We start from the raw sequence: 23905 nt of genomic DNA, 5'->3' as shown, positions 1-23905 counted from the left end.
TTGGGCTTTTGCATTATTAAAATTTACTACGTGCAAAGGAGCAGACACCCAAAACCCATGCAGGTCCTTCAATAGACCTATGCATTTACCAGCTGAAGCCATTTCTGAGTTACAATGGTGGACGTCCAATATTTGGCATTGCACCGGTAATATTATGGTCAAAAATCCTGTAGGGGTATTACAACTGTTGTGGTGGCAGATGGAATATGCACGAGTCATCAGTTCTTCAATGGTATGGTACTAACTACTTAAAGTTGATGGGAGCACTCTATGGGTTAAAGGTTTATTGCGGGAATATGCACCATCTGCATGTTCAACCTTAAATTGACTGCACTACAGCGGTGGCATACGTTAATCACATGGGCGGAATCAAGTCTATATCCTGTGATAAATTGGCTAACCTCATTTGGCACTGGTGCATTGGAAGAAATATTTGAATTTCAGCCACCTACCTGCCAGGTAGACTCAATATGGTGGCGGACACCGGGACATGGAAATTCAATGACGACACAGAATGGATGTTGAATCATAACATATTTTATGCCATTATCGACCGGTGTGGAACACCAGATATCGATTTGTTTGCATCCAGACAAAATCACCAGTTACCAAACTATGTTGCATGGGAACCAGGCCCACGGGCAGTGGCGGTGGATGCATTCCTGCTACGTTGGGGAAGAATGTTCTTTTATGCATTTCCCCCATTCTGCCTCGTCAGTCGATGCTTGCTGAAGATCAATCAAAACTCTGCCTCAGGCTTCCTGGTAGTGCCTGACTGGCCTACACAGCCATGGTTCCAAATCATACTGGGAATGATCAGCCTTTTATGGCCATTCCCAAGGCAGTAATCTGCTAGTCCACCCTGTAACGGGGGGGGGGGGCATCCTCTCCATGACCAAATTAATTTATTGGATTACAGAGTCTGAGAAGACCTTTCCTGGGGCTCGGATTATCTGATCGCACGGTGGATGTACTCGCTGCGACCTGGAGAGACAGTACGAAGAAACAATACATTTCCTATATCAGGAAGTGGGAAGTGTACTGTTCACAATCTAATATTTCGTATGACACATCACATATAACCAATGTATTAGAGTTTCTCTCAAAACTATTTTTTGATGAGGTTGAGTTATAGTGCTATAAATTGTGCCAGAAGTGCACTATCGGCATATTTGTGGCCGGGATCGGGACACCACTCTGTTGGGTCTCACCCTCTGGTGTCCAGGTTCATGAAGGGCATCTTCAACACGAATCCTCCCACGGAAATATGGGATGTTGGCACAGTATTAACACTGCTCCGCCGGTGGGCGCCAGCAACATCCCTGTACCTGGTCCAGCTCACGTACAAAGTAGTCATGCACACGGCGCTGGTGTCAGCGCAACGGGTCGAGTCATTGCACAAGCTTCGGCTGGGTAGAATGATTATATCTGCCAATAGTATCATGTTTTACGTGTATGATCTAGTCAAGCAGAGCAGACCAGGTACTTCCGGCCTCAAACTACATTTTGCAGCATACCCCTTGGACCTACGGTTGTGTGTGGTTACACACCTCCAACAATATATAAAGGTCACAAAGAGCCTCAGGGGCTCGGAACTAGCAGTACTTGTTAGTTTCAAGAAACCTCATAAAAAGGTTTCAGTACAGACCATTTCCAGGTGGTTGAAACAGGTTCTGGCTTATGCAGTAGATAATTACATTTTTAAATCTCACTCCACCAGGGCTGTATCTACGTCAGCAGCGAGGACAATGGACGTCCCACTAGACCATATCCTAGCGACTGCAGGATGGTCAAGAGAACGCACATTTCAAGATTCAATTTAATTGTCATTTGGACCCCTTGAGGTCCAAACGAAATGCCGTTTCTGCAGCCATACATTACAAACAAATAGACCCAAGACACAACATAATTTACATAAACATCCATCACATCGCTGTGATGGAAGGCCAAAAAAACTTATCTCTCCACTGCACCCCCCCCCCCCCCCCCCCCGATGTCAGAGTCAAAGTCAAAGCCCCCGCCTGGCGATGGCGATTGTCCCGCGGCCATTAAAGCCACGCCGGGTGATGTGAGGTCGCACACCGGGTTCTTGATGTTAGAGCCCCCGGCGTGCGCTCACAGAGTCCCGCGGCCATTCCAAGCCGCGCGGGGCGGTGATGTCAGGCCCCGCTCCAGGAGCTCTTCGACCCCGCAACTCGGGCGGGAGAAGTCGCCGTTGCAGGAGCCCTGAAAAGCAGTCTCCCTCCAGGGACCCGCGGGCTCCCGGTGCCGCCGTCCACCAGACCCGCAGTTGCAGCCTCCGAATCTCCGGAGGTCGGGCCGCAGCAGCAGCAGCAGCAGCGCTCCACCACCGCTCCGGACTCGGCCAGCTCCGCGACAGTGAGGTGAGTCGTCGGCACCAGAGTCCCCGGTCTTCTCCTGTTGGAGGCCGCTCCTCGTTGCAGCCCCAACGACAACGGAGACCCGACAGAAAAGGTTGGGTCTCCCGTGCAGGGAGAGATTTAAAAGTTACCCTCTCCCTCCCACCCCACCACCACCCCCACACCCCAACAAAAAATAACAAAAACTACATAGAAACATAGACAAAAAATAATAAAAACGCGGACGGGCTGCAGAGGCCGCTGCTGACGAGAGTCGCACCGCCTACCGGGCGTTTCAGAACATTTCAGACATTCTATAATAAACCTATCGCCAGACCAGGGGTTTTTGCCCGCACCATTTTAAGTTCTGTTTCGTAGTTTCCCCTTGGATGAGTGGGTCTACTATTACTATAATTTGTCCATTAAAGCATCAGCATGTTTTAAAAATTTGTCATGTCTGAATGCATTATTCTCTTATCCTTGGTCAACCAATACAGTGTGTGGCATGGACTTTCATCCACGGCATGAAATCACAGAGCTTTAAAATCATCACGTAGTCACTCACGTGACTCCGAAGTAAAATAGTAAGATTAAACGAGAACTTACCAGTCTGGGGTTTGATCTTTATTTTATGAGGAGTTACGATGAGCGATTACTTGCTCTCCGCTCCCAACCCTCTTTAAAAGTTCAGCTGGTAGTTCTAGTCTCTCGAATCTTACTATATTCAGTTCAACAACTGTTATTCTGTGATTTCACACCACTGCTTTGAAGATTGACGCGCATGCGGGCTGACGGCCTTCACGTAATCGCTCATCGTAACTCATAAAATAAAGATCAAACCTCAAACTGGTAAGTTCTCATTGAATCTTACTATTTTATTAGGTATCTCTAAACAGATGGATTTTTTTTCCATATGAAGTCTCTCACATGGCCTAAGCAAAGAATGAAAGTGCTCCAGGTAACCAGTGAGCTCAAGTGACTTGTCAGAGTATGGGTGTTTTTTTCTAAGGAAGAAAATTCTCTGCAATTACATGAGTTTAGAAAAAAGCTGTCAAAAACTTACTTGAATACTTTGCGCCAGTTCTTCATGCTTTTGCGTGCAGTCAATATTTTCAATTCGTCTTGTTAACTCTTCAACTTTCTTGCCCAAAATATCACTACTAAGTTCTGCGGCTATCCTTCTGTGAAGCACCTTTTGCATCTAATAATATAAATTGGAACGAGTTCATTATTTGCAAATTGAGGAAATTAAAGCAAAGCTCTAAATTTAGAAAACGTAGCTCCATTAAGTGGTGTTGATTACTTTTTGCAATGTGGTCACCTCATTCTTTCAATGTTTCTCTTTTCCCTCATATAATTAACTAACCACCCATAGAAACAGGTTCTTTGGCTTAATTATCCAAGATGCCGACCGAAGCTAGTCCTAGTTGCCCATTCCTGGCCAATATCCACTGAAACCTTCGATATAGAAACATAGAAAATAGGTGCAGGAGTAGGCCATTCGGCCCTTCGAGTCTGCACCATTGAACCATTCAATATGATCATGGCTGATCATACAACTCAGTATCCCATTCCTGCCTTCTCTCCATACCCCCTGATCCCTTTAGCCACAAGGGCCACATCTAACTTAAATATAGCCAATGAACTGGCCTCAACTACCTTCTGTGGCAGAGAATTCCACAGATTCACCACTCTCTGTGTGAAAAATGTTTTTCTCATCTCGTTCCTAAAAGACTTCCCTCTTATCCTTAAACTGTAACCCCTAGTTCTGGACTTCCCCAACATTGGGAACAATCTTCCTGCATCTAGCCTGTCCAATCCCTTAAGAATTTTGTAAGTTTCTATAAGATCCCCCCCTCAATCTTCTAAATTCTAGCGTGTACAAGCTGAGTCTATCCAGTCTTTCTTCATATGAAAGTCCTGCCATCCCAGGAATCAGTCTGGTGAACCTTCTCTGTACTCCCTCTATGGCAAGAATGTCTTTCCTCAGATTAGGAGACCAAAACTGTCCACAATACTCCAGGTGTGGTCTCACCAAGACCCTGTACAACTGCAGTAGAACCTCCCTGCTCTTATACTGAAATCCTTTTGCTATGAATGCTAACATACCGTTTGCTTTCTTCACTGCCTGTTGCACCTGCATTCCTACTTTCAATGACTGGTGTACCATGACACCCAGGTTTCGTTGCAGCTCCCCTTTTCCTAATCGGCCACCATTCAGATAATAGTCTACTTTCCTGTTTTTGCCACCAAAGTGGATAACCTCACATATATCCACATTATATTCAATTCAATTCAATTCAACTTTAATGTCATCGCACAAATACAAGTATCAGTACAACGAAATGCAGTTTTGCGTCAGACCGTAGTAGTTGTACATAAAGAGAAAAGACAAGAAAAAAGTAGAAAGAGAGAAGATACTGAATAATCAGGAAATACAGAATGATTAAACAAAGGGGGACGGAGGGACCAGAGAAGTCTATCGTCGGGACTCCGAGTTCAGCAGTGTGATTGTGTTGTTATAGAAGCTTTTCCTCATCCTGCTGGTACGTGACCTGAGGCTCCTGTACCGCCTCCCTGATGGGAGGAGGGCAAACAGTCCATGGTTGGGGTGTGAGGGGTCTTTGATGATCTTCCCAGCCCGTCTCAGACACCGTTTTCGGTGGAGGGCATCCATGGCAGGGAGCGGGGCACCGATGATGTGCTGCGCGGTTTTCACCACCCGTTGTAGTGCTTTCCTGTCCGCAGCAGTGCAGCTGCTGTACCATACCGTGAAGCAGGTGGTCAGGATACTCTCTATGGTACAGCGGTAAAAGTTGGTCAGGATCTGGGGGGACAGGTGGGCTTTCTTGAGCCTCCTAAGGAAGTAAAGGCGCTGCTGTGCCTTTTTGATCAGCTTGGAGGTGTTGAGGGACCAGGACAAGTCCTCCGAGATATGCACTCCGAGGAATTTATAGCTGGAGACGCGCTCCACCTCAGTCCCGTTGATGTGGATGGGGGTATGACTGCCTCCTCTGGTCTGCCTGAAGTCGACAATAATCTCCTTCGTCTTTTTGGAGTTGAGGATGAGGTTATTGTCGGCACACCAGGTGGTCAGGTGCTGGATCTCATCCCTGTAGGCTGACTCATCGTTGTCGCTGATCAGTCCTGCATCTGCATCAGTACTGCATCCGCCATGCATTTCCCCACTCACCCAACCTATCCAAGTCACCTTGCAGCCTCCTAGCATCCTCCTCACAGCTAACACTGTCCCCCAAACGTGGTGATGTTGCATTCAATTCCCTCATCCAGATCATTAATATATATTGTAAATAGCTGGGGTCCCAGCACTGAGCCTTGCGGTACCCCACTAGTCACTACCTGCCATTCTGAAAAGGACCTATTTGCTCCTACTCTTTGCTTCCTGTCTGCCAGCCAGTTCTCTATCCACATCAATACTGAATCCCCAATACCGTGTGCTTTAAGTTTGTATACTAATCTCTTATGTGGGACCTTGTCGAAAGCCTTCTGAAAGTCCAGATATAACACATCCACTGGTTCTCCCTTATCCACTCTATTAGTTACATCCTCGAAAAATGCTATAAGATTCATCAGACAAGATTTACCTTCCATAAATCCATGCTGACTTTGTCCAATGAATTCACCACTTTCCAAATGTGCTGCTATCCCATCTTTAATAACTGACTCCAGAATTTTCCCCACCACCAATGTTAGACTAACTGGTCTGTAATTCCCCGTTTTCTCTCTCCCTCCCTTTTTAAAACGTGGGGTTACATTAGCTACCCTCCAGTCCTCTGGAACTACTCCAGAATCTAAAGAGTTTTGAAAAATTATTGAAAAAATAATGCATCCACTATTTCTGCGGCTACTTCCTTAAGTACTCTGGGATGCAACTTATCTGGCCCTGGGGATTTATCGGCCTTTAATCCATTCAATTTACCTAGCACCACTTCCCGGCTAACCTGGATTTCACTCAGTTCCTCAATTTCATTTAACACCCGGTCCCTTGCTATTCCGGCAGATTATTTATGTCTTCCTTAGTGAAGACAGAACCAAAGTAGTTATTCAATTGGTCTGCCATGTCCTTGTTCCCCATGATCAATTCGCCTGTTTCTGACTGCAAGGGACCTACATTTGTTTTAACTAATCTTTTCCTCTTCACATATCTATAAAAAATATCTGGAAGGCTGCTTGTTCTGGCTAATTTGTACGCTTCATCTTTTGCTTTGATACTATCCCTGATTTCCCTTGTTATCCACGGATGCACTACCTTCCCTGATTTATTATTTTGCCAAACTGGGATGAACACTTGTTGTAGTTCATCCATGCAGTTTTTAAATGCCTTCCATTGCATATCCACCGTCAACCCTTTAAGAATCATTTGCCAGTCTATCTTGGCCAATTCACGTCTCATACCCTCAAAGTCACCTTTCTTTAAGTTCAGGACCCTTGTATCTGAATTAACAATGTCACTCTCCATCCTAATGAAGAACTCAACCATATTATGGTCACTCTTGCCCAAGGGGCTACACACAAGACTGCTAACTAACCCATCCTCATTACTCAATACCCAGTCAAGAATAGCCTGCTCTCTCGTTGGTTCCTCTACATGTTGGTTTAGAAAATTATCCCGCATACATTCCAAGAAATCCTCTTCCTCAGCACCCCATGCCAAATTGATTCACCCAATCTATATGTAGATTGAAGTCACCCATTATAATTGTTTTACCTTTGTTGCACGCATTTCTAATTTCCTGTTTGATGCCATCCCCAACTCCACTACTACTGTTAGGTGGCCGGTACACAACTCCCACTAGCGTTTTCTGCCCCTTAGTGTTTCGCAGCTCTACCCATATCGATTCTACATCCTCCAAGCTAATGTCCATGTAAACAGTACAAATGTCTTTTAATTCTTGTTGTACCTGCCTCAACTACTACTTCTAGCAGCTTATTCCCTATATCCACCACGCTCTGATGAAAAAGTTGCCCCTCAGGCTCCTATTGAATCATTCCCCTCGCAACTGAAACCCATCTCCTCTGGTTTTTGCGCTGGGTAAAGGACACTGTGCATTCAACCTATCTATTCTCCTCATGATATTATAGACCTTTATAAAATCACCCCTCAGCAATCTCTGCTCTCAGGTATAAAGGTTTATCCAGCCCAACTGCTCCGGCCATTAAGTTCTAGCAACATCCTCATAATAATTGCTGCACTCTTTCCAGCTTAATGACATCCTTCTGATAGCAGGATGACCAAAACGGAACACAATACTCAATGCCTTGTACGTTTTACTTTATTGTAGAGTTTAGTTTTAAACATACAGAGTAGAAACAGACCCTTCAACCTATCAAGCTGACCGTTAATGCTCATCTCAATTTCTGTATCCTGTACACTAGGGACAATTTACAGAAGACAATTAACTCTACAAACCTGCATGTTTTTTGAATGCGGATGGAAACAAGAGCTCCCAGAGAAAACCCATGCCGTTACAGGGAGAACATACAAACTCCAGACAGACAGCACCCATAGTCAGGATAGAATCCGGTCTTTGGTGCTAAGGCAGTAACTCTACCACAGCACCACTGTGACACCACTAACATAATATCCCAACTTTTAGACTCAATTCCCTGACTGAAGGCCAGCATGCCAAAAGCCTATCTCACCATTTGTAAGGCCCTGCCCGTGTCAACTTGCAGGATTACTTCAAAAACTTCTTAGTTACTTCTTCAATTGAAGGAAAATCCCTCATTTGTTGCCTATCTCATATAATAATAAGCAATTTTATTTTTGGCTCAAGGAAGTCCCAATAGGTTTGCTTCTCAAAGTAACATTTAATTCTATTAATCCGTGCAGCCCAATGAGTTTTGAGTCCAATGTTTTATTGAATACCCAATTATGCTTTGTGGTGTTTGCTGTACAATTCTTTAAATTTGATTCTTGAGAGATTTCAGAAGTAGGCCTTGTAGCGTTTGTAACATAAAAATAGGATCTTTTACTTTAGCATGTTGATCTTTTACTTCAGCATTTATTTTCTGTAAAAACTCTTTCCCTTGATTCTTTAATTTCTAATGAATATATTCAACAGCTGAGCCTCAGCAGTCCTTGCACTAGAGATTTCAGAAGATTCACATTCCTCTGCATGAACAAATCTTTTAATTTCAGCTCTGAAGGGCTGGCTCCTTATTCCGTGGATGCTTTCCGGAGTGGAGAAACATTAGCTCCAACTATCATGCCAAGCTCCGTGAAATTTTTGTCTGTTTTAACGAGGTCACTCCTCATGCTTCTGAACTCCAGGCAGTGTAAGCTCAGCTGACTTATTTTTGCATCCATCTTTTTCAGTGAATCAATCTGGTGAATATTTGTGCAGTTCTTCTTAGTAACAGTTCTTCTTAAAAAGGGATAATACATAATCTTCTAAGTGAGGGTCTCACTCAGACCACATTTTCAGCAGGGCATCTTTACCCTTGTTCTCTAAATTTCCTTTTGACTTCACAGATGTTTTTTGCACCTGCGTGTTAACCTTTAATGATTCATGCAAATGGACATCTCAATCCAGGTCTTCCATTCTTGGAACATATTTCGGCATAGAAGTTGCTGAGGATGCTCAGTGTGAACCACAGATTTTGATATAATCTGTGCCAAATTTGCTTGTGTGAAGGGTAGGGCCCAATATCACAGTGAATGTTGGAGAGTCGATGCCTGCTTTAATGTTAGAGAGGGCAAATTTTACTTTATCCACTATGTGGAGACGGTGTGGTTTTGCAGGTAGGACCCTGTTTATGTATATTCCTTTGCAATGGATCTCATTACATCATCCCCCAGGAACAGCTTCCAATTACTTCACGGTCCTTTTTCTGATTATCCCTGTTCCTCTCAAACTCCGGTCTCATTGCATGTTCAACTTCCCTTCATGCAATTCAATTTCCTGTCCATAAATAAACTGCTGGAAGAATTTAGCAATTTAAGCATCGTGGAGGCAAGAGGATGGTCAATTATGACACTGCATCAAGACAGAGCATAGAAGGAAGATAGCAGTGTATAGAAGTGAGTGGGAGGGATGAGACAGAGTCTAAATCAGGGAGAGGTGGACCCAGAAGTTGATTGGTGATAAGTTGAACATGCAAGGGAGGGCTGATAGACCTTCTGTGTTAACACATTTACAAATGAATAAGTTGTGAGTGAAGGGTCTACAAATGTCCTTTGTATAGCTTCACGGCAAAACTCGCTAACTGTAAATCATATGAAGTGGAATCGAATTTTGCTCTATAATAAATACATTAAGCAATACTATTTAATCCACTGCCATTTAATAATTGAAAGAATATCAAGATTTAATGGTGATACCCCAAAATGTAATTGTTCACTGCAAATTTAAGGAAGCATATTATTGGCCACAATGATGCTTTGAGACAAACTTGAGAAACACATTTGCTTTTCAATTAACAACTTATTTGATTGAGCATTAATTTTATTAGGAAATTCCCAAATAATCTCAATTAAAAACTAAAGTAAAACTAAGATCACCTCATCCCAGGTTATCTTCTTGGTAGTCTCTGTACTTTTATCAAAACTTAAGTTGAGATGGCCACTGTTCACATTATGTGATGTCCTGATTTTCTTCCGCTTATGTTTTTTTTCACTAGAATGTGTCCTCTTTTTGCGAGGTCGATCTTCAGGTAACGTAAAATTATAGAGAAAAAGTTGTAAATACATTATTTTCCTCATTAACGAACGCCATTGTTTCTATTTTTGGAATTCTCTACTGTCAACTTCTAACGTAGACTTCACGATAATATAATCAAAAGCAAAAATAGACAATAGAATTATTTTTTATACGTGGGAAGCTCGAATATAACAGATCCCCCTTTTTAAGATCTGGTTAGACCTTACCTGGAATACTGTGACTATTTGGCCACCTCTCTTTTGAGAAGATATCTTGATTTTAAAAGAAAGGTAGAGCAGTAACCTTGTGATTTAATTTTTCAACATGAAATGCTATTGCTTTACCAAACATGAATCACAATTGATTATATGCGTTTATTATATGATTGAATTTCTGGGCCAGGGTTGCACATTCTAGTCAGATACAATTTTGTATACGTTCTGGCACTGGAACAGATTTGGTTCTACTGTTCTTACATGTTAAAACTTCAAATGCAGGGTGACTTGGACAGGTTGGGTGAGGGGCAGATGCAGTTTAATGTGGATAAATGTGAGGTTATCCACTTTGGTAGCAAAAACAGGAAGGCAGATTACTATCTAAATGATGTCGTCAGGAAAAGGGGAAGTACAACGGGATCTGGGGGTCCTTGTTCATCAGTCAATGAAAGTAAGCATGCAGGTACAGCAGGCAGTGAAGAAAACAAATGGCATATTGGCCTTTATAACAAGAGGAGTTGAGTATAGGAGCAAAGAGGTCCTTCTGCATTTGTATGGGGTCCTAGTGAGACCACAGCTGGAATATTGTGTGCAGTTTTGGTCCCCAAATTTGAAGAAGGACATTCTTGTTATTGAGGGAGTGTAGCATAGGTTTACAAGGTTAATTCCAGGGATGGCGGGACTGTCATATGCTGAGAGAATGGAACGGCTGGGCTAGTATACTCTGGAGTTTAGAAGGATGCGAGGGTATCTTATTGAAACATAAGATTATTTAGAGTTTGGACACGCTAGAGGCAGGAAACATGTTCCCGATGTTGGGGTAGTCCAGAACCAGGGGCCACAGTTTAAGAACTAGATTAAGTGGGACCCGTTGGGCCTCATGTTCACACGGGAGGGCTGGTCCCCAATTCAATATTCCACCTCTCCACCAATTCCAATATTGGTGGCTGGTGGAGGGGGCGCTTTCTGGAGTGCTAGTATGGGTGTTGTGGGCTGAAGGGACTGGTTTCCAGAGGGCTAGTGGATTCTTGGGGTGGCAGCTCAGTCACTCAAGCCTGATGTGCTAGTTTCGTACCATTTGTGCAAATGCAGTTTCATACCACTTCAAGCAGGGTGCAAGGCCACCAAATTCAAGTGCACACAGCATGAAGTGGTATGAAATACTTGAATTTGGTGGACTTGCACCCAGCATGGAGTGGTATGAAACTGCAAGGCCACCAAATTCAAGTGCAGTTTCATGCCACTTCAAGCAAGGTGCAAGGCCACCAAATGCAAGTACAATTTCATGACACCAAGCAGGGTGCAAGGCCACCAAATGCAAGTGCAGTTTCATGCCATTTCAAGCAGGATGCAAGGCCACCAAATTCAAGGGCAGTTTCATGCCATTTCAAGCAGGGTGCAAAGCCACCAAATTCAAGTGCAGCTTCGTACCACTTCAAGGAGGGTGCAAGGCCACCAAATTCAAGTGCAGTTTCATACCATTTAAAGCAGGGTGAAACCACCATAAAACACCACATAAACACCACACTCACAGTTCAGTAGACATTCAGTGGGTTTGGTTGATTCACAGCTCATACAGTCGAGACCTCTCCCTCCCCCATCTTGCTGAGACTGAGCCACACCCACACTTCTGGGTTTTATAATCCCTCCCCCATCCCATCAGAAGGGGCCTGGCCTTCATGGTGTGATTGACAGGATAGAGATTCTCAACATTTTTAAAAACCTAATAGCACTTTTATTTTTCATTGATGGGAAGAATCCTCTGCACGTGATGAGCAGAGGGGGACTGAGTAAGTTGGCCAAAAATCACAGCCGTAAGTGGTAGCGTTTTATCTAAAATTAATATACAGTGCAAACAGGAAGTTCTCAAGTTTAGACTTTTAATCATTTGCCATTTCAAACCAACCATTTGCTGTGTTTTTATTTCAAACCAACCACCACCAACCATTTGCTGTGCTTTATTTCAAACCAACCACCACCAACCATTTGCTGTGCTTTATTTCAAACCAACAACATTTTCTTTTTCAAACCACATTAAGGGCACTCGAGGTCAGTGAAACCACACTCAGTTTAGTCGACATGTGTTCAGTGTTATTCACAGCTCAGACAGAGACGTGACCCTCTCGCTCCCCCATCTTGCAGAGACTGACTGAGGCATTCAACACTTCTGGGTTTTATAGACCCCCGGAAGGGGCATGGCCTTCAGGAGAGAGATTCTCAACATTTTTTTAAAGACTAATAACTCTTTTTTCTTCGATGGGAAAAATCCTCTTGTCCTGCACAGCAGAGGGGGACTGAGTTAGCTGGCCAAAAATCACAGCCGTAAGTGGCAGCATTTTTCTAAAATCAATATAAAGAACAACAGGAAGTGGTCAAGATCAGACTTTTAGTAATATAGATAAAGGGTAAGCCATTTAGAACGGAGACGAGGAAACACTTTTTCCTCAGAGTTGTGTGTGTGGAATTCTCTGCCTCAGAGGGCGGTGGAGGCCGGTTTCCTGTATACGTTCAAGAGAGTGCTAGATAGGACTCTTAAATAAAGCACGGTCAACCCAGTCAGGGGATATGGAGACCGGGAAGGCAGGAACGGGTTGGACTGATGAAGGGGGGTGAAGGGGTAAATGATCATCCCCACCTGGTGAGAACACATGCCTTACCGGGTCGCGTGCAGTAAGCTCCGTGCTGGCTCGAAGGCTCCGACCCCGGCAAAATGGCCTACTCCTGCACCTAATGTGTATAAATATAAAGCACGGGGACTATGGCTGTCGCCGTAGCATGTGGCCGCCGACTACAACTCAGAGGAAAAAAGCTGCCGCCCGAGAAGCAGCTCCGCGAGTGGAAGTAGGGGAAAGAAAAGTCATGCTTCCATGCTTAAAATATAACATCAGCAACAATAGACAGGTCAAGATGATCCCAACTACTATGTACATCACTGTAAATGCTCTCCCCATTCCACCACAGCTGGATGTTCTTCCAGGAGAGCAGCAAAAATTCCAGGAACATTTGTGGAAAAAATCCTGGAAATTCAGTACCACCTCATATTGACAATCTAACATGTCCAGATAACGATAGATCACGATAAATTGCTTTGTCTTATCAAGTGATTTGAATGTGTGTAAAGGGCCTGTCCCACGATGCGAGTTCACCCAAGAGCTCTCTGGAGTTAAAAAAAAATCAAACTGGTGGTACCTCATCATGAGTATTTTTTTTACTCTTGGAAATTTTTCACACTGTTGAAAAAAAGACACGAGTTTCCCCGTTTCCTACCTGCCGTTAGCATTACGAGCCTCTACGAGACATCCACATGCTCCGACGTACCCGCTAGGTACTTATCATGAGTTTGATTTTATTTTAAACTCGGGAGAGCTCTTGGCTGAACTCGCATCATGGGACAGGCCCTTAACAATACTGGGCATTAGAAAAATCTCAGTTCACTTACCAGGGCTTTTCAACTCCTTTAGTATAATTGGGGTACATGTAATTTCATCCTGATCATCCGTGTGAATATTGAATTCATCCGATTTTTCTTCATTATTGTATTTTGGAACACTGGAACTTAGACTTTCAGAACGTAAACTTTCATTAAATTTGTATTTTAGTTTTTGAGTAACAGGTAATGCTGACAACTGCATATTATACATTATGTTCTCCTCCGATTCAGTGGACAAATTTTCTACCATAGGAACAAGCGAAAGCTTTAATTTCTTCAGTTTACTGGTTCTATCATTGGAGATTGAAGAAATATATTTAAGATTTTCAACATCAACAATGCGATAGACTGGATCAACGTTCTGTGTCTTATCCAAACTAATGGAGTTTACATTATTTTTCTGATCCAGCAGCTCTGGAGCGTTGGTAGAATTGGTTTTAGAAGCTCCATTGAAGTCCTCTTTTAATACAAAATATGATGAATGAATAGCGCTACTATGTGCACCAGTTTTGTTTTGATTATTAGTTTTTGAAGATGTAGTTATAATCTTTTTCAGCAAGCTAATATTCTGATGCTCCATCTGAAGATGCGTTTTAGTTTCTAGGTGACCAGTGATTTGAAAACTTTTCTGACTATTTAACCGTTGATTCTCAAGCCGTTTTTCTGTTCTGCAAACATCAGGCAATATTTTGAACTTAGTCTGAATGACTTTGATATTATCATTAAACGTTGTACTCTGGTTTAGTTCAGATTCTGCAGGCTTATTATGTTCATGTTTTGAAATGAAGAGTTCATTAGATTTACCACCATCTATACTTCCAGCATTCATGCTCTGCAAATTGTTTCCCTGATGATTACATTCTTTACATGGCTGTTCAATCTCAATGTGATGTTTTCTTCGGAGCAATGATTCCCACTGCTGGCGGTCACTTACTTTAAGAGTTTTCTTTGCTCTGAAACCCTTTCGTGGAGGAATATTTGCAGCATCCATATTTTATTGTCTATAATGTTCAAAGAAAAAATAATAGCATCATGAACAGATGATATTAAAACCGGAATCTATCACAATTCTCATTCATGTTTTCACTTTCATCTATACTTTTGGAATTCATCCATGATTAAAATACCTTAATCCCAATTTAAGTTAGGATCAGCAACTATATTTCAATCAGAATTCAAATATTCCTATTAAAATTGGTTGGAAATTTTGATTTTAAAGTTCAAATTACATATAAATCTCAAACATTTTTTAGACGAGTAGTAATGTTGAGAGGGTAGACAAAGTGGTGGAGTTACTCAGCAGGTCAGGCAGTGACTCTGGGACAAAAGGATAGGTGACTCTGGTCGAGACCCTTCATCAAGATGGTCTATCTTTGGTATAAATCAGCATATGTTGATTTGTTTCTACAGTGATGTTAAGAAGTTGGCCTGGGAACTACTGAGTTAGTGTGGTTGATATTGGCCTGATTAAACTGTTAGGAACAAAGAAATTAAGAGCACAAAGTTGTCCATTTGCCATTTGGGTCCAGCCACTATTTAACGCAATTATGTACCCCGTTATCAGTCACCTACCATCATTTGATCCCTTTAACATCAATATTCATACCACTGGGCTGTAAACTGCCCAAGTGCAGTCCATTGTGGTATGAATATTGATTTCTCTAACTTCAAGTAAGCCTGGCACATATACTCTCTACCTATCTCCCTTCCTCTCTCCCTCCCCATCTCTCTTTCCCCACCCAAGTCGCACCAGCTTCTCGTTTTCACCCAACAAACAGCTAACAATGGCTTGTTTCCATTATCATTGCTACTTTTTTGCACATCCTTCATTCATTATCTCTCTACATCATCGTCTATATCTCTCGTTTCCCCTTTTCCCTAGCTAGTCTGAAGAAGGGTCTCGACCCAAAACGTCGCCCATCCTTCTCTCCAGAGATGCTGCTTGTCCCACTGAGTTACTCCAGCATTTTCTGTCTACCCCAAGTTACTTAAATGCCTCTGGTTCCTATTAAATCTTTCTCCTCTCACCTTAAACCCATGTCCTCTATTTCTTGATGTCTCTACTCTAGTTAAAAGACTACATTCATACTATTAATTTCCCTCATGATTTTATACACCTATAAAATATTTTCTCCCTTGTCTCGTGCATTCCAAGGAATAAAGTCCTAGTTTGCCCAATCCCTCCCTATGGTTCAGGCCCCTCATGTCCTGGCAACATCCTTGTAGATCTTCTTTGTGCTCATTCCAGCTTAATGACATCTTTCCTATTGCAAGATGAGCAAAACTGAACACAATACTCCAAATGCAGCCTCATCAACATTAAGAAATGTCCTTCTGCCCCTTCCGTCAGTCTGCCCCTTCCTTTGCCAGGTTTCCTTAAGGGCTATAATGTCCCAGTCACATGTACCTATTCACACAGAGTTCATCTGCCTCACCCGTTAGGCCTCTTTCATTGAAATAAATGCAATTTAATCCAACAGTTCTTCCTTGCTTGCTGCCATGAGCCTGCCTATCCTGTCGACTGAACTTGCTTTTATGTCCACCTATTTCACTCCTGCATTGGATCCTCAACCAACTAGTTTAAACCCTCCTCAGTAGCACTTGCAAATCTGCCCAACAGAATATTGGTTTTCTTCCAGTTCAGAGTAACCTATCCTTTCCTATACACAAGAGATCCAAAGATCCAAAAATCTGAATTCCTGTCCCCTGCACCAATTCCTCAACCATGCATACACCTGTCCTATCGTCCTGTTCTTACACTCATGTGGCAGTAGAAGCAATCTGGAGAGTAGAAACATAGAAAATAGGTGCTGGAGGCCATTCGGCCCTTGAGCCAGCACCGCCATTCATTGTGATCATGGCTGATCGTCCTCTATCAATAACCCGTGCCTGCCTTATCCTCATATCCCTTGACCCCACTAGCTCCTAGAGTTCTATCTAACTCTCTCTTAAATCCATCCAGTGACTTGGCCTCCACTGCCCTCTGTGGCAGGGAATTCCATAAATTCACAACTCTCTGGGTGAAAACGTTTTTTCTCACCTCAGTCTTAAATGACCTTCCCTTTATTCTAGGACTGTGGCCCCTGGTTCTGGACTTGCCCAACATTGGGAACATTTTTCTTGCATCTAGCTTGTCCAGTCCTTTTAGAATTTTATGTTTCTATAAGATCCCCCCTCATCCTTCTAAACTCCAGGGAATATAAGCCTAGTCTTTTCAATCTTTCCTCATATGACAGTCCCACCATCCCAGGGATCAAGTACTGCCAGATGTCCTGCTTTTTAAACTTTTGTTGAATTCCCTGTATTTGCTCTACAGGAGCTAATTCCTTTTCCTACCCATGTCATTTGCACCAACACGCATAACATTTCCCAGATGATTCTGAGGTCATCCAGCTTCCTCTCCAGTTCCCCAACGCAGTCCGTAAGGAGCTGCCGCTGTAGGTACCTCCCACAGGTGTGTTCAGGGACTTGTTTTCCTATGTATTGATGCATCTTCTCAACACATTCAGATAATGATCTGTTTTTATAATCAAAGTGGATAACTTCATATTAAGCTACATTTGCTTACTCACCCAACCTGCCTTTCTAATATTCTTTGCCTCCTCACAGTTCCATTTCACCTGCAAATTTAGAAATGCACCATTTAATTTCCTCATTCAGATCTCCGATATATATTGACAAGGTGTGGCCAAGCACTGATCCCCTGGCACCTTACTGCTTGCCATTCAGAAAAGGACCCACCTATTCCAACCGTTTCCTGTCTGTCAAATAATTCTCAGTTTGTGGTAGTGTATTACACAGTTCCAAGAATTTTCCTTTGTCCATACCAAGGTCATATGTGGGAGTTTATTGAAGGCATTATTTTATGAGCTGCTGCATACTATTACTGCATTTGCTATTAAGGTTGCATCGTACATTCTTAAAAAAACATTTAGAACTTTTTTGAAACAACTCATGACTCACAGAATGGCTATAACTGAAGGAAGTAATTCACCCTATTTGTTTGTACCGGCTCTATATATATATTTCCAATATATTTCCAATAATCCCTTGAATAACACCATGACAGTCTGTGTGGAATTTCTGTTCTCTACTGGCTACTGCAACTCTACCCGCCCACTCCACGTTCCAAGGATGCTGGTCGATTAAATAGTTACTACAAATTACCCATTGATGTAGTGTGGGAATTGGGGATAGGTATTAATAAGCATGTGAGAGAATAAACAATAACGAAATGTAGGGGAATGGAGTCAGATCTTCTTCTTTCGGTTCCTTATGCTATATAGTGGCTCGCCACTGCCCTGCACATCGTTGTGCTATTGGAGTGTTAAGTGCAAGGTCTGCAGCAGTACATGGATTATCCAGCAATGGGTAATGCAGTAGGTGTTGCATTGTCTGGGTCTGTGTGCCACAGTCACAGGTTGTTGTACGCTCGATGTATGCATTGTCACCCTTGACCGCCCGACACTAGTTCGCAGTGCGTTGAGACATCTCCAGTTCAGTCAGTGTTCATCAGCACCTGGTGATAAGCGCTCTGCTGCTGGTATGCCCATCTTGGTTCCACCAATAGGGACAGTGGCGAGTCTGTTCTTCCATATCTGGAGGTGAGCTTCAGTTGGTGTTGTTTCCAATGGGCTGACGCTGGTTAGGAAGCTCTTACATGATTTTAACCGCCTCAGAGGTGGCACATGGTTGTGTAATGGGTGTCTATCGTCTGTCAGTTGATTCAGACGCTCTTGCCCTACTTGCAACAGCTCTCCTGATGTCTGGGGGAGAGATGCCAGCCAGTAGGTAATCGTTGTTTATGCCCGTAGATCGAAGGCAACCAGTGATGCTACGGCTGCTGGCATTCAAGGATGAGTCGATCTTCTTTGCATGTGTAGATCTGTCCCAAGCAGGGCAGGCATATTCTGCAGCAGAGGAGTAGAGTGCTAAGGCTGTAGTATGAGGTCGGCAACCTATGGCCCCCGGGCCTAATGCAGCCCGTAACCCGAAATCATCCGGCCCGCAGGCGTATTTTTCCCCCCCGTATTTATCCGGCCCGCAGACTTCCGTCATCTCCAGGCCAGACCGTGGCGCCCAGGCGCGGTGATGCAAAGGACGCCTACGCTGGCGGTCGCAATGGTGGAGCCTCGCCAAACTGCAGCATGTGGGAAACTGTGTGCCATTGTCAGCATGAAAATGTCAAGCTAGTCATTCAGCTCACTTCTGACCTGCACAAAACGGCACCATATTGCTAGATCGCTTAACTCCACGAGGGCACTTTGTCTCAGAATGCAAATAATTTGTCATTTTAAACTGCAGAGCAGCATCGAACTCTGGCTGTACCGCATCCTGCAAAGCTGCCGGCATGGCCGCGCACCTTCTGCGTCTGGGCTTTACTGTCGGGATTGGGGTTGTCAATAGGCCGGGGACGAGTGAGTGTGAGTATTTGAAGCAACGCCTTCAGTACAGAGCCAAGGCAATGGTCCATAGGTACGCCATGTTCTTGAGCGCCCGTAAATAGTAACTAGGGGCCAGTGCTCCGGGTGGCGTCCTTGAAGGGGCGGGATCTATGTGAACACGTGATTTGATGCCTGCCATCCGGGGCGGGATCATGTGTATGCGTGATAGATGTGGCCCGCCATCCGCTCAGATATGCGTCTGGCCCCTATGCAGAACAAGGTTGCCGACCCCTGCTGTAGTAGGGATAACAGCATGAAAACATCCCTTTGGTTTACATTATTGTGCCGACCATCAACATTAAATTTTAACAAATCCTATGTTAAGGTAGACACAAAATGCTGAAGTAAATCAGCAGGACAGGCAGCATCTCTGGAGAGAAGGAATGGGTGACGTTTCGGGTCGAGCCCTGTCTATCTTTAATTTAAACCATAAATGTGGGGTTATCCACTTTGGAGGCAAGAACGGGAAGGCAGATTATTATCTGAATGGTGTCAGGTCAGGAAAAGGGGAAGTACGAGACCTGGGTGTCCCAGTACATCAGCATCAGTCACAGAAAGTAAGCATACAGGCGCAACAGGCAGTGAAGAAAGCTAATGACATGTTGGCCTTCATAACGAGAGGAGTTGAGTATAGGAGCAAAGAGGTCCTTCTGCCGTTGTACAGGGCCCTGGTGAGACCACACCAGGAGCATTGTGTGCAGTTTTGGTCTCCTAATTTGAGGAGCACCTGGAGACCACATCTGGAGCACCCCAAGGAAACCCACACAGCCACAAAGAGAACATGTAAACTCCATGAAACTACACATGATTGAACAGGTCTTTGGTCATGTGAGGCAACATTTCTAATAGGCGCTGCTATTAGATTGGCGGAATTGCACTGAAAGCCGGCATCAATTCAACGAACCAATGGCTTCTCTCTAACCATAAGGAAATATTAAAAAATTAGGCCTTTCAGATATTTCCCAGCCCTCCTTTGATGGCTATTGTTGAATCTACATTTACTCCCATTCTGGCCGTGTACTCCAGATGCCAACTTGTCACAATGTTGCAATCTATTCCTTCCTATTCAGTTCATTATCCCTCATATCTTACCTTCGTGATAGGAGGCAAAAAATAGTGGTCAAGGGGAACTTTTCTAACCGTAGGTTTATAACCAGTAGTGAAGTTAAGGGAATTAGTGCTGGAATTGTTGTTTGTCAATATATAAATTACATGGATGAGAATGGAGTGGACTGATTAGCATGCTTCCCTTCATAAACCGATGCTGCCTGACCCACAGAGTTACTCCAGCACTTTGTATGTATCTTTCACATGAACATAACTGAGATATTATGTTGGAGCAGCACAGAACACACCAAAATTGAACACACCACTCTGAATAGCGTGTTCAATTTTGGTTTCTGCACTACAGGAAGTGGCAGCACGAGAAAGAGTACAGACAAGATGCATCCGGATGTTTCAAGGCACTGCAGCTGTACTCATAAATTGAGATTAGATAGGCTGGGTTTATTCTCACAAAAATACAGAAGGCTGAGGGATAGCTAGAAGTATATTATTTATTCAATTATGAATGTCATTGATAGGGTAGAGAGATAGTCTTAGAACAGGGGAGTGTAAACTTTGAGGGGCTAGATTCATGGTTAGAAGGGACAAATTTAAAGAAGATTTAAGGGGCAGGTTTTTCCACATAAGTTATAGTTGTACGGAAGGAACTGCCCGAGGAAAAGCAGCAAGAAGATTTCATTGTTGTATGCAATGGAACGATGAAATTCTTACTTACACGCAGATTAACGCTTACCACGTAGATTAAATGCAACTAATAGGATTATAAGGAGCCTAAGATTTCAATTAAAGAAGAACTGGGCCCGAGGAAAGCAGCCATAAGATTTCATTGTTGGCATGCCATGGATGATAATCCTTCAGTGCACTGAGCCAAATCAAGAGCACGTAGATTAATAAAAGAAGAATATAATTGAGATTAAAAAGATTAGATTACACTTACTAAAGTCAAACAGGTTTCATGAACCAGAGAGGCATAAGGGTTTATGCATAGGGTGTGGGCATGCGATTCAATATGGAGGCCTTATGGTAGGTTGTTTTAAACAGCACAAGAGATGGTGGTGTCAAGTTGCATGTCTTTTGCCGAGGTAGTAAGCAAATTTTACTTAGACGGAAAGGTTTGTAGCAGATAGGAAGATTCAAATTAGTGGACCCATTGTTGTTTAACCACATTAGAGTGCAGGAATTTGGGGGGGAAGCTACTGTATCTGGACACTCCCGGAGGGGTACTTTTCCCTTACAATGTAGTATATTTTGGTGCTTGGAGCAGCAAAAAACACATGAATAGCAGGGTATTTAAAGAAAGCTTGATGAGAAATATTTCAATGAGGTGTTAGAACAGATGTCAACTGTTGTATGTATTCCTTCAGTCAGAGATGCAGAGGATGTTTAAAGTGATGGTGAGGGACAGAAACTCCAAGATGTATCATGGGGTTAATGGGCAAAGAATTGCTGTGAGGTTGGAACACACCACTCTACTTGTATTCACCTGAATCTGCACTGACAAGTGTGCATGGACAGTGCCTCTAACACAGACAAAATGTAACTGGAGCATTGTGTGCAGTTAGTACTTGGGTTGGTATTGATGTTAAACTCCTGAGTTTACACATGATTGATATGTGAGGCAACATTTCTGAAACTATAGATTTATCAATCCATGGTTGCAAAAAATTAGGAGGATAAGGGAGGGCTAAGTTGAATCTATGAATTGCAGTTTATGCAATGGTGTCACAATGTAACAATCTAAGATTATCCCTCATATTACCTTCGTGATAGGAGTATACAAGGGGAACAGTTTAAATGGTTGTTTGCAATATAGGATTGATGATTAGCATGCTTCCCTGAAAAGCGGGATGCTGACTGACCAGGTTAGCCATCATTTTTGTATGTTATTGGATGCAGCACAGAACACACCTTCAAAGTTGATGGCAGCACTGGAAAGATGCATCCTGCACTATCCACTAAGAGTGAGGATAGTAGAAGGTCATACAGAGAGAGTTTACTGTGAGGGGCTAATTCATGTTAGAAGGGACAAATTTGCTGTTTTGTAGCAATTGATTAACGCTTACCACGTAGATATAAATAATAAATATACTGCCTATCTGTTGTGACCCCATAATTTTGCAACCAAATCATGTCCATAGCAGATCAAAGATGTACAAGAAAAATAGATCAGGTAAAAGCAGAGTCTTTTGCCCAGAGTAGGGAAAATCAAGAACCAGAGGGCATAAGGTTTAAGGTAGGGGGGGGAGGGGAAAAGATTTAATGGGAACCTGAGGGGTAACTTGTTTTTAAACACACAAACGGTGGTGGGTGCATGGAAGAGGTAGGAGGAGGTAAGTGGAACTAGTGTAGATGCGACATGTTGGGCAGAAGGACCAGTTTCCACGCTGTACGTAGGATAGTGGTCAGAGATGTGCAGGGTAGTTTAAAAGCTTGATGGACTGTTCTTGAGCATCCTGTACTCTGTCTCGTTATTATTCTTCAATGGCATTGAAGCTGTGCCTGACTACACAGTCATGGGTATGGAGAGAGTGTAGGGAACTGAGCATGCAGCCTTGAGGTGACCCTGCGAGGTGTTGTTGCCAATTGGTATTGACTGAGATCTACTGATGAACAAGTGAAGAATCCAGTTGCACAGTGATAAGCAGAGACATTGTTTCTTGAGTTATGTGAACAGTTGATGAACAACAGCCTATTTGTATTCCCTATTATCCAAGGAACAGGAACACGTATGGCAGTGTGGAAAGCCTGTGAAATAAAATCAGTTGTCGACCTGTTGAGGCATTAGGCAAATTGAAGTGGGTCCACATGCTTACTAAGGAGTTGATATGACTCATAACCAACCTCTCGAGCACTTCATCACACTTCATCACAATGGATATGTTCTATCTGTCGGGTTGTTGAGGCATGTCACCATGCTCTTCTTGTGCACTGATACTATTGATGTCCTTTTGGATGTGGGGACTTCGGAGAAGTAGTGACGTTGAAGATGTCTGTGATAACTCCAGATAGTTGGCTCGTGCAGGTTTTGTGAATTTAGCCAGCTCCACCATCAGGACTTTATGAAGGATTTTCTGATGTCAGCCTCAGAAACAGATCACAATGGCATCAGGGACTATGGGCACTCGTGCAGGTACATAATTTTTCCCTCTTTTGATGAGGGCATAGAAATAATTGAGCACATCCGGCAGTAATACATCGTTGTCACTCAAGCTTTTTGATTTCACCCCATGGGAAGTAATAACATTCAAGTGTTACCAAGCATACGTATATCTGATCTTCCAGTCAATTATAGTATTTTAAAAGCATTTGGTCAAATACCTGCAAAAGCAAGTAGTAGAGCTATAGGGGCCTAATGCGGCCAAATGGGAGCAGCAAGACAGGCAATACCGTTAGCATGGACAGTTGGGCGGAAGGGCCTGTTTCTCTGCTGTATAACTAGGATGCATCATATGTCACACAGTATCTGTTTCGTCCATTAATGACAGTAATTGGAGTGTTTGGGAGTAACCGGTTGGGGGGAGGAACTCAAATAGAGAAAGCTAGTAGACATAGTGCGAGGCAGGAGGCAAAGAAGGGAAGCACTTGGACCCAAAATCTAGGGGAGAAAGAAGAAAAAGATAATAAACAGAGAATAAGGGGCGGTGGGTTTCTTAAATGTGCATATTTTAATGCTAGGAGCATTGTAAGAAAGGTGGATAAGCTTAGAGCCTGGATTGACACCTGGAAG

The 23905-nt window shown here is 43.2% G+C and overlaps 1 protein-coding gene across 3 annotated transcripts in view; it reads right to left on the bottom strand.

Annotated features, from left to right (window-relative positions):
* LOC129707020 (activating transcription factor 7-interacting protein 1-like) overlaps positions 1-23905 on the bottom strand; it is a 91065-nt gene that overhangs the window by 35966 nt on the left and 31194 nt on the right. For 2 of the 3 annotated variants that reach the window (XM_055651748.1, XM_055651746.1), the window contains exons 2-4: positions 13679-14670; positions 9886-10031; positions 3424-3561 (exon numbers count right to left, since the gene is read on the bottom strand). In XM_055651748.1, the coding sequence (XP_055507723.1) occupies positions 3424-3561; positions 9886-10031; positions 13679-14660 (1266 nt within the window). In that variant the 5' untranslated portion in view covers positions 14661-14670. Of the gene's footprint in view, positions 1-3423; positions 3562-9885; positions 10032-13678; positions 14671-17241; positions 17286-23905 lie in introns of those variants that run through there. The other variant, XM_055651747.1, reaches the window with a different exon arrangement.

This window comes from Leucoraja erinacea, chromosome 20 (genome assembly GCF_028641065.1).
Source record: "Leucoraja erinacea ecotype New England chromosome 20, Leri_hhj_1, whole genome shotgun sequence".
In the NCBI taxonomy this organism is placed as follows: Eukaryota; Metazoa; Chordata; class Chondrichthyes; order Rajiformes; family Rajidae; genus Leucoraja; species Leucoraja erinaceus.
The sequence above is the reverse complement of the archived record's forward strand: the minus strand, read 5'-3'. Positions and strand labels throughout refer to the sequence as shown.